General features: G+C 42.3%; 1 protein-coding gene across 1 annotated transcript in view; it reads right to left on the minus strand.

Moving 5' to 3' along the window:
• Positions 1–14308, minus strand: part of KATNAL1 (katanin catalytic subunit A1 like 1) — a 195644-nt gene that overhangs the window by 48729 nt on the left and 132607 nt on the right. The window contains exons 8-9 of the mRNA XM_073662488.1: positions 11407–11533; positions 5794–5928 (exon numbers count right to left, since the gene is read on the minus strand). Coding sequence (XP_073518589.1) covers positions 5794–5928; positions 11407–11533 — 262 coding nt within the window. The remainder of the gene's footprint in view (positions 1–5793; positions 5929–11406; positions 11534–14308) is intronic.

Below are 14308 nucleotides of genomic sequence, written 5' to 3' on the forward strand. Positions count from 1 at the left end.
AAAAAGCTCTACTTTTGTCTCATCTGACCAGAGAACATTCTTCCAAAACGTTTTAGGCTTTCTCAGGTAATAAACTCCAGCCTGGCATTTTTATGTCTCGGGGTAAGAAGTGGGGTCTTCCTGGGTATCCTACCATACAGTCCCTTTTCATTCAGACGCCGACGGATAGTACGGGTTGACACTGTTGTACCCTCGGACTGCAGGGCAGCTTGAACTTGTTTGGATGTTAGCAGAGGTTCTTTATCCACCATCCGCACAATCTTGCGTTGAAATCTCTCGTCAATTTTTCTTTTCCGTCCACATCTAGGGAGGTTAGCCACAGTGCCATGGGCTTTAAACTTCTTGATGACACTGCGCACGGAAGACACAGGAACATTCAGGTCTTTGGAGATGGACTTGTAGCCTTGAGATTGCTCATGCTTCCTCACAATTTGGTTTCTCAAGTCCTCAGACAGTTCTTTGGTCTTCTTTCTTTTCTCCATGCTCAATGTGGTATACACAACGACACAGGACAGAGGTTGAGTCAACTTTAATCCATGTTAACTGGCTGCAAGTGTGACTTAGATATTGCCAACACCTGTTAGGTGCCACAGGTAAGTTACAGGTGCTGTTAATTACATGAATTAGAGAAGCATCACATGATTTTTCAAACAGTGCCAACACTTTTGTCCACCCCCTTTTTTAGGTTTGGTGTGGAATTGTATCCAATTTGGCTTTAGGACAATTCTTTTTGTGTTTTTTCATTGAAGACAAATTAAATGAAGATAATAATACCAAAGAATTTGTGATTGCAATCATTTTCAGGTAGAAACTGAGTATTATCTTACAGAATTGCAGGGGTGCCAATACTTTTGGCCACCACTGTAGAGTCATTACAAACAGAGTGATCCATTTCAAGTGTTTATTTCTGTTAATGTTGATGATTATGGCTTACAGCCAATGAAAACACAAAAGTCATTATCTCAGTAAATTAGAATACTTTATAACAACAGCTTGAAAAATGTTTTTAAAATCCAAAATGTTGGCCTACTGAAATGTATGTTCAGTAAATGCACTCAATACTTGGTTGGGGCTCCTTTTGCATCAATTACTGCATCAATGCGGCGTGGCATGGAGGCGATCAGCCTGTGGCACTGCTGAGGTGTTATGGAAGCCCAGGTTGCTTTGATAGCAGCCTTCAGCTTGTCTGCATTGTTGGGTCTGGTGTCTCTCATCTTCCTCTTGAAGATGAGAGGTCAGGTGAGTTTTCTGGCCAATCAAGCACAGTGATACTGTAGTTTGTAAACCAGGTATTGGTACTTTTGGCAGTGTGGACAGGTGCCAAGTCCTGCTGGAGAGTGACATTTTCATCTCCAAAAAGCTTGTCGGCAGAGGGAAGCATGAAGTGCTCTAAAATTTCCTGGTAGACGGCTGCGCTGACTTTGGTCTTGATAAAACACAGTGGACCTACACCAGCAGATGACATGGCTCCGCAAATCATCACGGATTGTGGAAACTTCACACTAGACCTCCAGCAGCTTGGATTGTGGCCTCTCCACTCTTCCTCCAGACTCTGGGACCTTGATTTCCAAACGAAACGCAAAATTTACTTTCATCTGAAAAAACACCTTGGACCACTGAGCAACAGTCCAGGTCTTCTCCTTGGCCCAGGTAAAACGCTTCTGGCTTTGTCTATTGGTCATGAGTGGCTTAACACAAGGAATGCGACACTTGTAGCCCATGTCCTGGATACGCCTGTGTGTGGTGGCTCTTAAAGCAATGACTCCAGCAGCAGTCCACTCCCTGTGAATCTCCCACAAATTTTTGAATGGCCTTTTCTTAATCCTTTCAAGGCTGCGGTTATCCCAGTTTCTTGTGCACCTTTTTCTACCACACTATTTCCTTCCACTCAACTTTCCATTAATATGCTTGGATACAGCACTATGAACAGCCAGCTTCTTTAGCAATGACCTTTTGTGGCTTACCCTCCTTGTCGAGTGTGTCAATGACTGCCTTCTGGACATCTGTCAAGTCAGCAGTCTTCTCCATGAGTGTGGAACCTACTGAAACAGACTAAGGGACCTTTTTAAACGCTTAGGAAGACTTTGCAGGTGTTTTTTGCTAATTATTCTAATTTACTGAGATAATGACTTTTGAGTTTTCATTGGCTGTAAGCCATAATCATCAACATTAACAGAAATAAACACTTGAAATAGATCACTCTTTTGTAATGACTCTATATAACTATATAACATGAGTTTCACTTTTTGTATTGAAGAACTGAAATAAATTAACTTTTTGATGATTGTTCCGCTCGCGCCCGGACTGACTGGCGTGAGCGTGATTAGTGATCCCACTGTACCATGAACCGAGGAGTGCCTGGAGGGGCTTAAATAAGTGTCAACCCGATTCGACCAAGGTCGCACGGCGGCTCAGTCGACTCCGTGAACCAAGGAGGAACCGAGCAGAGGGACCAGGTGCTACTCCAGGTCAGACCCCCGTCACAGCTGTTGACCCACACTGGGGAATGCAGGAACAGGCAGGTTAGACTGGCATACAGGCAGGTGGGTATTGGCAGGCACGGCTGGTATGCAGACAGGTGGATACTGGCAAGCAAGGCTGGTATGCAGACAAGTGGGCACTGGCAAGCACGGCTGGTATGCAGACAGGTGGGCACTGGCAAGCACGGCTGGTATGCAGACAGGTGGGCACTGGCAAGCACGGCTGGAGTGCAGACAGGGAGATACTGGCAAGCACGGGTGGAGTGCAGACAGGGAGGTACTAGCAGGTTGGAGCGCAGGCTGGATAGGGTACAGTACAGACTGGGAGACAGGAACAGAGACGCAGATGCGGTAGACAAGCAGAGTAAAGTGAAACCGCCGGAGAGGAGGACAAGGCAGAGCAGAGAGGAACCGCCGGTGCGGTGAGCAAGCAGAGCGGAGCAAAAACCGCAGGTGCGGTGGGCAAGGCAGAGCAGAGCGGAACCGCCGGAGCAGTGGACAAGGCAGAGCAGAGAGGAACCGCCGGAGCGGTGGTCAAGGCAGAGCAGAGAGGAACCGCCAGAGCAGTGGACAAGGCAGAGCAGAGCGAAACAGCAAGTGCGGTGGACAAGGCAGAGCAGAACGAAACCGCAGGTGCGGTGGACAAGGCAGAGCAGAGCGGAACCGCAGGTGCGGTGGACAAGGCAGAGCAGAGCGAAACCGCAGGTGCGGTGGACAAGGCAGAGCAAAGCAGAACCGCCGGAGCGGTGGGCAAGGCTGAGCAGAGAGAAGCCGCCGGAGTGGTGGGCAAGTTAGAGCAGAGGGAAACCGCTGGCGCAGTGAGCAAGCAGAGCCGAACAGGGCTGAAGGTGCAGGCAGAGAGGACAGGACTCTGTTCACATGGAACAGACTGGAATATACAGGAAGATGGCTAGAACACAGGAGGTAGATACGGAAGAAGGGAAAAGGGACAAGCAGAACCAGATACACACAAGGTACTTACTATGAAGTAGCGAGTGGACACAAAACTCACAAACAGAAGTACAGAGACAACGAGTTGGAGTCAGGTGCAGGTTCAGACACTGCAAGAAAAGGGAAGGTATGGACATAGAGACAAACAGGTAACAGGCTAGGAGACAGTTCAGACAGGAACTGATACTGCAAAGAGATACAAGAACGAGCCTGGGTATACAGCCCCCAGGGTGGCGGAAATAGACTAGAAGTCAGAGATAACAGGTCTGGGTATGCAGCCCCCAAAATGGCGGAAACGGACTATAAGTCAGAGATAACAGGCCTGTGTATGCAGCCCCCAGGGTGGAAGAAATAGACAGGATACAGGACAGGACCTGGCAGTTCAGTTGCAAGGACAAACTGAGTGAAGGTGGTGCTCAGGCACCTCCTTCTGGGTGGAGGGGGTTTAAATATCCAGTGACTCACAGCAATAGGCTGGGGACGCATTAGAAGTGCGCCCACAGCAGCTATAAGAATCAGGAAGTAACCGGGCCACTGCCCTAAGCAATCAGACTAGAGACATGCACACAGCATGAACTGGAGCAAGGTTTGCAGGCTGGACTGACAGGTAAGATTGCGGTCTTGCATAGTGGGAGGTGGTGCACTATGCAAGCACGCCACCAGGGATGTTACAATGATATTCTAATTTTGTGAGAAGCAATTGTACATATACACATATATTATATATAATAGAAATCATTACATTTTAAAAGGGAAGCAAATTCTAGTGGTAAATATATGTGTGTATATGTGTGTATATATATATATATATATATATATATATATATATATATATATATATATATATATATATATATATATATATATATATATATATATATATATATATATATATATATATACATATATATACACATATATATACACACACACACACACATATAGACAGTACAGACCAAAAGTTCAAAAGTTTGGACACACCTCATTTAAAGATTTTTCTGTATTTTCATGACTATGAAAATTGTACATTCACACTGAAGGCATCAAAACTATGAACGAACACATGTGGAATTATATACTTAACAAAAAAGTGTGAAACAACTGAAAATATGTCTTATATTCTAGGTTCTTCAAAGTAGCATGTTAAGTGCCGCTGTCAAACTCCGACAGCGGAATTTAATATGGCCGTGGCAGAAGTGCGTCATAAGACCAGCCCATCGGTGCGCCCGTCACATGATCGCGAGGTGCCGATGTGTTGGCATGACAATCCGGGGTCTGCAGGAGACACCTGTGGTTGTCATAGCCGATCTGCTATGAGCGCCATCTAGCGGTTGGTGTTCATAGCAGATGAGCATTCTTGTCACATATAGCAGGGCTGAAGCCCTGCTATGTGTAACACAAGCAATCAGATAATTGCAGCTTCTAGTCTTCTAGACTATTGAAGCATGTGAAAAGTAAAAAAAAAAAAAAAAAAAAAAAAAAGCTTTTAAAAATATAAAAAAAACAGTTCAAATCACGCCTTTTTTGCCCCATTCAAAATAAAATAATACAAAAATTGAAAAATACTCATATTGGGTAGTCAGGTTCAGAATTGCCAGATCTATCACTACATAAAAGTAATTAATCTGAACGGTAAACGGCATAATGAGAAAAAAAGAATCAAAACGCCAGAATTTGCTTTTTTTGTCACAGCAACATTGCAATAAAACGAAATAACGGGCGATCAAAACATCCTATCTGCACCAAAATGGTATCAATAAAAACGTCAGCACAGTGCACAAAAACATAAGCCCTCACCCAGCCCCAGATCCTGAAAAATAGAGACGCTACGGGTCTTGGAAAATAGAGCATTTTTTTTTTTTTTTTTCCAAACTTTGTATTTTTTTTCCACTACTTGAATAAAAAAGAACCTCTACATGTTTGCCATCTGCAACTCGTAATGACCTGGAGAATCATAAGAGCAGGTCAGCTTTAGTATTTAGTGAACAAGGTAAAAAACAAAAAAGAACAAAAAGACAATATTTAGAATTGCACTTTTTTTTGCAATTTCTCCGCACTTGGATTATTTTCCCGTTTTTCAGTACAGTATATGGTAAAATAAATGGTGTCATTCAAAAGTACAACTCGTCCCGCAAAAAACAAGCCCTCACATGGCCATTTTGACGGAAAAATAGAAAAAAAGTTATGGCTCTGGGAAGAAGGGGAGCAAAAAACGAAAATGCAAAAACCCAAGGTGATAAAGGTGGACACAGAACTGGATATATGCAGTATGTATAGATATTTATTTTACATTCCATCTGCATTTTTGGATTTAGTTGCCCTTTTTGACAACGGCAGCTGCTTGTATCAGGTGTCTCAATACCTGTAGGTAATGGTATGTAGATCCTCTTCTCTAATCTTCTCCGTAAAGCCTCATCAATGTCCCATGGGAAATTGGTTGCAGCCAGAACCATAACCATTTTTGAGGGATCGTCATTTTCTAGGGCGCCTCCAACACCTACAATATTAAAACATGGATTGTGCAGTTAGCAGCATTGAACTGACAAAGGGTGTTGACAATGGAGAAACCATGATCTTTATTAAACCCACGCCGTTCTGTAGACTTTTTAGAATTCTGAGACCACTCGCCATCAATCATAGGAGCTCTGCTTTCCCCGCACCGCTCTGCTAGTTCATCCAAGTAGATATTCATAAAACAGACTGTCCCAGGCAATTTCTCAAATGGCATCTGTGCACAGTGGTTTTGAAGTCTGATGCTGGAGGGCTTTACATAAAATAACTACTGTTGTACATTGCTCAGCCGAGGGAGACAGGTTATTTATGTAACTGTCTCTGCTGCTCTCAGACTAAAGGGGATGAAAAGTTATTAAAGGAAACACTCCGAAAGTTCTTTTATATCGAGATCAACAGCACAAAAAAGCAGAACTACATCTAAGCACTTTAGTTCAGTAGAGAAAGCCAAATTCTATTGTGATGCTCAATGATAATGTAGGAGTTCTTTTAAATAAACCAATATAGTTACTTTCCTTCCCAAAAGCATCTGAAAATGCTAAAAACACACCCCAGAGCATATCAGGACTACGGATCAGAATGGTAATGGGAGGAAAGGATGAAGGGGGACTAGAGTAGGACCTCAGGGTCATACCGCCCTACTCTGGGATAAGAGATGGGTAATATATATGACCCCTGGGTCAGGATGGGATGTAATATAATAATAAAATATTAATAATAACAACAATAATATAAAAAAAATATTCACCCTATGAGCAGGTCATAAGAGATGTAAATGGTTTTTGCCATTACCAACCCCCTATTTGAGCCTACGTCCAGAGAAAGCTTCTGGAATTGCTGGTTTCCCAAAGTCTGGGGGAGGTAATAATAATAATCTTTATTTATATAGCGCCAACATATTCCGCAGCGCTTTACAATTCAGAGGTTCATATACAACAGTCATAAGTAACATAGCTAAAGATAATACAATAATTAAAGGAAAAATAATGACGACCCTGCTCGTAAGAGCTTACAATCTACCATGAGGTGGGGGTGACACAAAGAACAGGGGCTTATTTACAATGATGGTCCATCCATCTTGAGGGGATGAGGGATAGATAAAGGCTGCATGAGCTCGTCACCAGCCAGTATCTGTAGTGCTTTTAGGTGTGGTGGAGTTTGGAGGAGACTTTTGTTTGGAGAAATAATGAATGGGCTATAAATATTTAAAAGGACTTCGATTAGGGAACGTGATAGGCCGCCCTAAACAGGTGTGTTCTTAGGGTGCGCCTAAAACTGTGTAAGTTGTGGTTCGTCCTAATTTCTTGGGGAAGAGCATTCCAAAGAATAGATGCAGCTCGGGAGAAGTCTTGGAGCCGGGAGTGGGAGGTACGGATTAGTGCGGATGTTAGTCGAAAGTCGCTTGCGGAGCGTAGAGAACGTGTAGGCCGATAAATAGAAATGAGGGAGGAGATGTAGGGGGTGCCGCACTGTGGAGAGCTTAGCGGGTGAGAACGAGCAATTTAAATTGGATCCTATAATGTATGGGCAGCCAGTGCAATGACTGGTATAGAGCGGAAGCGTCCGAGTAACGGTTAGCCAGATAGATGACCCTGGCTGCTGCATTAAGGACGGACTGGAGAGGGGAAAGTCGAGTGAGGGGGAGGCCAATTAATAGAGAGTTACAGTAGTCAAGGCGGGAGTGGATGAGGGCGACAGTGAGGGTTTTTGTTGTTTCCAAGGTGAGAAAGGGGCGGATTCTATAGATGTTCTTCAGGTGCAAGCGACAAGAGCGGAGGTATGGTACGGTCATTTGCTGACTTTTTCAGGTCTCTCTTCATTCCAGGAGCTTTCCAGATATACCAGTACTACATCTAGAGGCTGATAAGCCTAACCGAACCATGACTACCATAAGTACTTGTTATTTCCATTTACAACTAAATGAATAAGAATTGTGAAAAGGGCAAAAGAAAGCCCTTTACCTCATTTGCCAATGTTTTTTTTTTAAATACACAGTGATGGTTACATTGAAGGGGTTGTCTTCTACACATTATTATATAGAAAATAGTCCTTGGGTGGTCTTAAAACAAACAAACAAAAAAAAATACTCACCTACTGAATTGCCACCATTCTTCCACACTACTGCCTATGTCCCGGGTGGTCTCTTCACATGACCACTGCAGTCAATCAATGGCCACTGATGGACTGAAGTGGTGACGCTGCATCAGAGTTGGAATAATGAGCTAGAGAGTTTGTGGGGGACACTGGCAGCAGTGTAAAAGAGAGCCAGGGTACAGTAGGTGAGAATCTGTTTGTTTGTTTTTTTACCTCTCCATGGGTCCATTTTTTAATATAATATTGCAGCGGACAACTCTTTTAAAGGGGTGCCCAAAAAGTTAAAAAAAAAACAAAAGCCGACTAGCTGCAGGGAAGGTTATGAACGATGTTCTGTTGGTCCTAAATGGGTCCAGTGATGTTCTATTGGTCCTAACTGGGCTATGCTCATTTTCATGGATAAACATGCCAACGTGGCATGAAGCTGCAGCAGTCAATACTGGCATTAATGGTCACATGCTGTGCATGCTATCATTGCTGCTGAGGCCAGGGATTGGTTTAATTATCACATGCTGCAATGGCACCTCATTGCACCAGGAAAATAAAGACTGGGGGGGAACACCAGAGCATTAGCTCTGGAGGGAAAAGGGAATTTAATCAGGTGAGTAATGTTTTTTGACATATAGTTTTCAGCAACTAATTTCATAAACTCTCAGAAAATCACATTAAATTGGTAGTCCAGTCTAAGTTGCAAAGTCGTGACAGTGTGATTCCTCTGTATCCTCAGTGACAGTCTGCGGTCTCATGACCACATGTACGCCATGTCCTTACCTGCGGTCAGGTGCCGAGTAGTCTCATTTGACTTTTCTCAATAGAAGAAGCAAATAGCATACATATGGTTATGTGACCAGCAACTCGCATGGAGCAAATAGGGGAATCATGACAGTGTGCACATTGAAAACTGTCGCAAATTGGTAGCCAGCAGTCACATAGAATCACTGCAGACTTTGCTTATTAGACCGGAAAACTCCTTTAATTCAAAGCCATCACAGTAAGAGGCCTTTAGCCAGTAACTGTCACAGGTGTGTCAGAACTGACAGACAGTCGCCCTGCAGATGGTTGCAGACACCCTCTTAGAGGCTGTCTCTCTAGGACCCAACGGCTACCTTCTTCTGGCTAATTCTGGCCTGGGTGTATAAATACCTGCTGTCTGCTAGAGGGAGGTGCCGGCGATACTCGCATTACCCTTTGTGAAGGCTCGGGGTAAGTGCATTACTTCATCCTCTCTGGAGATATGAGGACGGGTGTTCATCTATCTGAAGTCGACTAAAAGCTAAGCTATCTTCCCTTGTTTGTTTGTTTCCCCTTGTTGTCTTTAGTGGTCAGTGGGGATCGACTAGCGCTCATCTCCCTCCCTTCCGTAGCCAGGACCAAACGTCAGGGAAAGACAGGGCAAGGTTCGCGTGCGGGATTGGTGAAGAGCAAATACAGAGGCGTTAGTGGAGACAGGGTGATATTAGATCAGCCTAGGAGGTCTCCACTCCATACCTTTCCCTAGAGTCTGGGCTCCCTTTCCCTCTTCCATTTGTGTTGCACTAAGTCTTTCCCACACCTTGCGTGACAGTAACACAGTTATCTAAATTCTTTAGGGCCAAAAAAATCATGGTATTCACAACCTGTCTATTTTAAACAGAACATCTTATGTATTTTATTATCGTTTTAATAAATTAAATGTAAATTCTATGTACGTTTTCACAACCAAAATTATATTCTCTTTTTACAGTCTCTATCAATCTTTGTTTAAAAATCATGAATAAAAATGTCCTATTGTTTTTACAGCTTATAACCAGACTATGCATCTCCATGGTAACAGACAACAAATAAACCCAGTGTGTAGTCTGATCCTACGCAGATGGTAGAGAGGTTGTTTGCTTTTGGAAATAGATGTCAATTGACAAAGAAATATCAGAAATTATTACAATCTGAAGAGATAATATGTAGCCCCCTCCCTTGGGGGCCAGGGAGTGATAGGGATGATCCAAACAGTGTTATCTATATGTAGGCTGTAGTATATACTATTGTTATCGTGCCATATTTTAGGCCTCCAGTATTAAAAATAAAGCTGCTATCTGTCATTACTTTTCTCATTCAAAAATGATAATAAAATTAGTCTATTCATTCAGTGTCAGCCTAAATTGTAAAGCTGAGTCATAAGCAGCAGCAATCAAGCCTATTGTGACTGCTCTGTTTTACCATCCGCTGGTCCTTTAATTTTTCCTTACACTGCGTGCACACACACAGCGTTCACTACTGAACGCTGAGGTGCATGCAATGAAGGATTACCTCTTTGTGGGAGAAGTCTGTGCTTCCATCCCTCTGATGAAGACACCTACCCCAGTGTCTCCTATGTGATGTATATGTTCCAGCCCCAGTGTCTCCTATGTGATGTATATGCACTGGCCCCAGTGTCTCCTATGCAATATATATGCACCAGATCCAGTATCTCCATTGTGATGTATTTGCTGCAGCCTTAGTGTCTCCTATATAATGAATATGCACCACCCCCAGTGTCTCTTATGTGATGTATATACAGAAGTCTCAGTGTCTCCAATGTGATGTACAGATACAACAGTCTCGGTGTCTCCAATGTATGTATGTACGTACGTATGTATATATACATACATATATATACACACACAGACACACAGACACACACACACACACACACACACACCAGTCCCAGTCTGTCCTATGTGATATATATACACATCAGTCTCGGTGTCTCCTATGTGATGTATACTGCAGACCTCCCACTGCTTGAGTTCTATAAATGTAAAGTGAGCAATGATGAATTTCCCACTTTGAGGAGACATGCAGTCTGTGTTCGGAACTTACTGTTGCGATCAGCTTTTTACAAAACTTATCGCAAAGAGTCAATTGCGCTACAGCATTATAATTTTTAAGTTAATAATTCTGTACGACCACCATATGAGGTTATAATTATACAAATGGACCTTAGCAGAAAAAAGGTTCTCAACCCCTGTTGTAAAGTGATAGCACTGGGCTATATTTTATGACTGGTGGGAGGGGTGATCTCTGAAACCCCCACCGATCATGATAATAAAGTTTTCATTCAAGTGGGGCTAACTTTGGTTCAGATAGACAGCAGTGCAACTGTTCAGGGAAATTCTAGAAGAGGACACAGGGCAGTTGCTCATTGATTCTCACAATCCAAACCCCATAGTGTAGGGCAGAGTAAAAGTTTTAGACATTCGAAAGTTTCAGTTAGAAGTGCAGGATTCAGAGGCCTCTGACAATATATGGACTAATGTTTGGTGATCACATATATTACTAATTCAGTGACTTCATGAGTGTTTGACAAGTATACTGGGGATAATTGGAATCCTTTAAAAAAGGAGTCATATCATACCATCCATTTGTATAAGCAGCTCCGACTTGACCCTTCGGCTGGCTTCATGTTCATCTGACGTTCCTCTACGACTACAGATTGAGTCAATTTCATCAATAAAAATGGTGGTGGGAGCATAAAATCTTGCCTATGGTGACAATTACAAAAAGAAAAATTAGAATCAAAAGAATATAAAAGTATTATAGAAAATACCATATTTTAAAGTGGGACCCCTTAATGGATATGGTGCAATGCACAAATAAGAGGAATAACTATATATTCGTAAACCATTTATCACAAATATAAGAAGGAAATACAAATGTTCAAATTCTAGGAGAACAAAGACCTTAACCCCTTCACGACATCTGCAGTACATATACAGTGCAAGTTGGACGTGGGTGTATGGAGTGGGCTTACACAGCGAACCTGCCCCATATCTGGCAGGTGATGGCTGTGTATTACAGCCAAGACCTTCCCCTAACAATCGCGGTTGGAGCGGTGCTCTGCCTGCAATTGTTAACCTGTTAAATGCCGCTGTCAATCTCTGACAGCGGCATTTAACACGTGCCGGCATGCGTGCGGATTATTCTCTCCGCGATCACATTACGGGGGCGCCAATGGGTTATGATGACAGTCAGGGGTCAGCTGAAGACCCGTGTGCCTGTCATAGCTGTACTCTTTTGAAACCCTGTTTGCGACCAGGCTTCGAAGGAGACTGTGATTTTTGCTATATGCAAGAATGCTGCGGCATCGCTTTATATAGCACAAGTGATCGGCCGATCGCATCTTTAAGTCCCCTAAGGGGGCTAGCATTAACAGTGAAAAGCAAAAAAAAAAAAACCCCAAAAAATATATAAAAAAATAAAAATTAAAGATTCCCCCATTGAAAACAAAGATATTAAAAAATACAGATATGTGGTATGGCCCCGTTCAGAAAAAAAAAAGATCTATCAAAATATAAAAACAATTAATGCGATCGGTAAACATCATAAACGAAAAAAAATTCAAGAACGCCAACATTACATTTTATTGTTCTGATTTTTTTCCCACCACTAAAATAAAAAAACTAGACATGTTTGCCGTAATCGTATTGATGAGGAAAATCATATCGCAAGGTAAATTTTACCATAAAATGTAAAAACAATTCCCAAAAAACAATGTCACGCAGAGCGCAGCCTAACAAGGAGGAGCCTGCAGAGCGGTGACGTCGCTCAGAAGAGGAGCAGAACGGCGCTGGATAAGGAGAAGACGGCGGTAGGTGAGGATATTAATACACTCACACTACATAAACGTATACACATTAAATGAATAGAAAACTTAATGGGAGTGCTTCTTTAATATGCAGTGTACAAAAACAAAGGTATTTTACAAAAAAAAAAATGTTCAGATATAATTGAAATAAAAGAAATATTTTCCACCATGGCATTCTTTTTTAAAGGAAATTTGGACACACGTTTATTTTGCCAGTCTCCTTACATCTAGAGAAGTATTAAGTGTGTTTTATACAGACGGGTTTCCCTCTCACACCTTTTAGACTTGAGAAAGTGTTCAGGAGAGCAGCACTTACGATGTGAGCTTTCCATTTGTGCTTCTAAAACATCTATTCAATTCTTTACTTTATTTTGGAAAATGATTAGAACGCATTAGTCTATCATTGTTAGAATTGTCACAGCAAGACAAGATCGGTTTAACATCTGTAAGAATTAATATTACAGTCTATATTCAGATTTAGACTAAAGCCAACACATCACAATTTTGCAAATAATTATTCTGTACACATCGTCTGCTCATATATCCCAGCGCTGCCTGTGCACTTAACGCCAGAGCTTTCTCTAGTGATTTACACCCTGGGAAGTGCTGTCTACACCAGGTACACTACTGCAAATGGATAACCAAAAAGGGAAGAAAAAAAAAGAAAAAGCACACTACAGGCAAAAATGTCTCATTGTGTTGTGCCTAGCACAGAGAACAATACAGAGCTGCTCAACTTGCTGTTTCTCCAATCATGGTGCCATGTAGGTTTCCCCCAGGACATTAATGAAGTCCGCGTCCAGCTTCTTAGAGGGACAAGTGGCGCTCAGCCATGAGAGATTGAGCAATAACAGATCTGTGATGCCCTTAGATGTCCGGGGCTGCACTGAACGGACCAGCGTGTGTCTACCAGTCACTGACAGGTGCAGGTAACACGCTAAATCCAGTTCATGAAGGGGATTGGGGATTGCAATTTTTCCCCGAGAACGAGGAATTCACAGTAATTGCAAATCATAAGCTCGCGTTGATCGAGTCCCTGCCCTTTGTACACACCGACCATCGCTACTACCGATTGGATGGTTTAGTGAGGTTCTTGGATCGGCCCTGGCGGAAAGCCGGGAAGACTATTGAATTTGACTATGTAGAGATAGTAAAAGTTGTAACAAGGTTTCTGTAGGTGAACCTGCAGAAGGCTCATTATTTTTTGGGGGAGGGTAATCCTGCATTGACCCTGGAGGTCCCTTCCAACTCTTAACATTCTAAGTCCCTTAGATAAGTCTTTATTTTGTTTCGAATTATGACAAAGATAAAACGTGTGAATTGTTAAAACAGTTTTTGCTTTTTCTGATTTTTGTTTCACAGTATGTGTGTTCCTGGTTTATTCAAAAACGTAACATTAGGGACCAATTCATTAGGACTGATGTTGTACTTGTGCACCACCGTCTCTACGAGTAGGAGTAAGATGAACTCCATTTTTTCATTTTTTTTTCTTTTTCCTCTACTTCTTCCAAGAGTCATAACTTTTTGATTTTTCCATCCACACAGACATGAGGGCTTTTTTTCTGCAGAACGAATTGTATTTTTGAATTATTATTATTTATATAGCGCCATTGATTCCATGGTGCTGTACATGAGAAGGGGTTACATACAAAATACAGATATCACTTACAGT

Source organism: Phyllobates terribilis, unplaced genomic scaffold (genome assembly GCF_046119375.1).
Source record: "Phyllobates terribilis strain yellow unplaced genomic scaffold, ASM4611937v1 Scaffold_2__4_contigs__length_985480577, whole genome shotgun sequence".
Classification (NCBI taxonomy): domain Eukaryota; kingdom Metazoa; phylum Chordata; class Amphibia; order Anura; family Dendrobatidae; genus Phyllobates; species Phyllobates terribilis.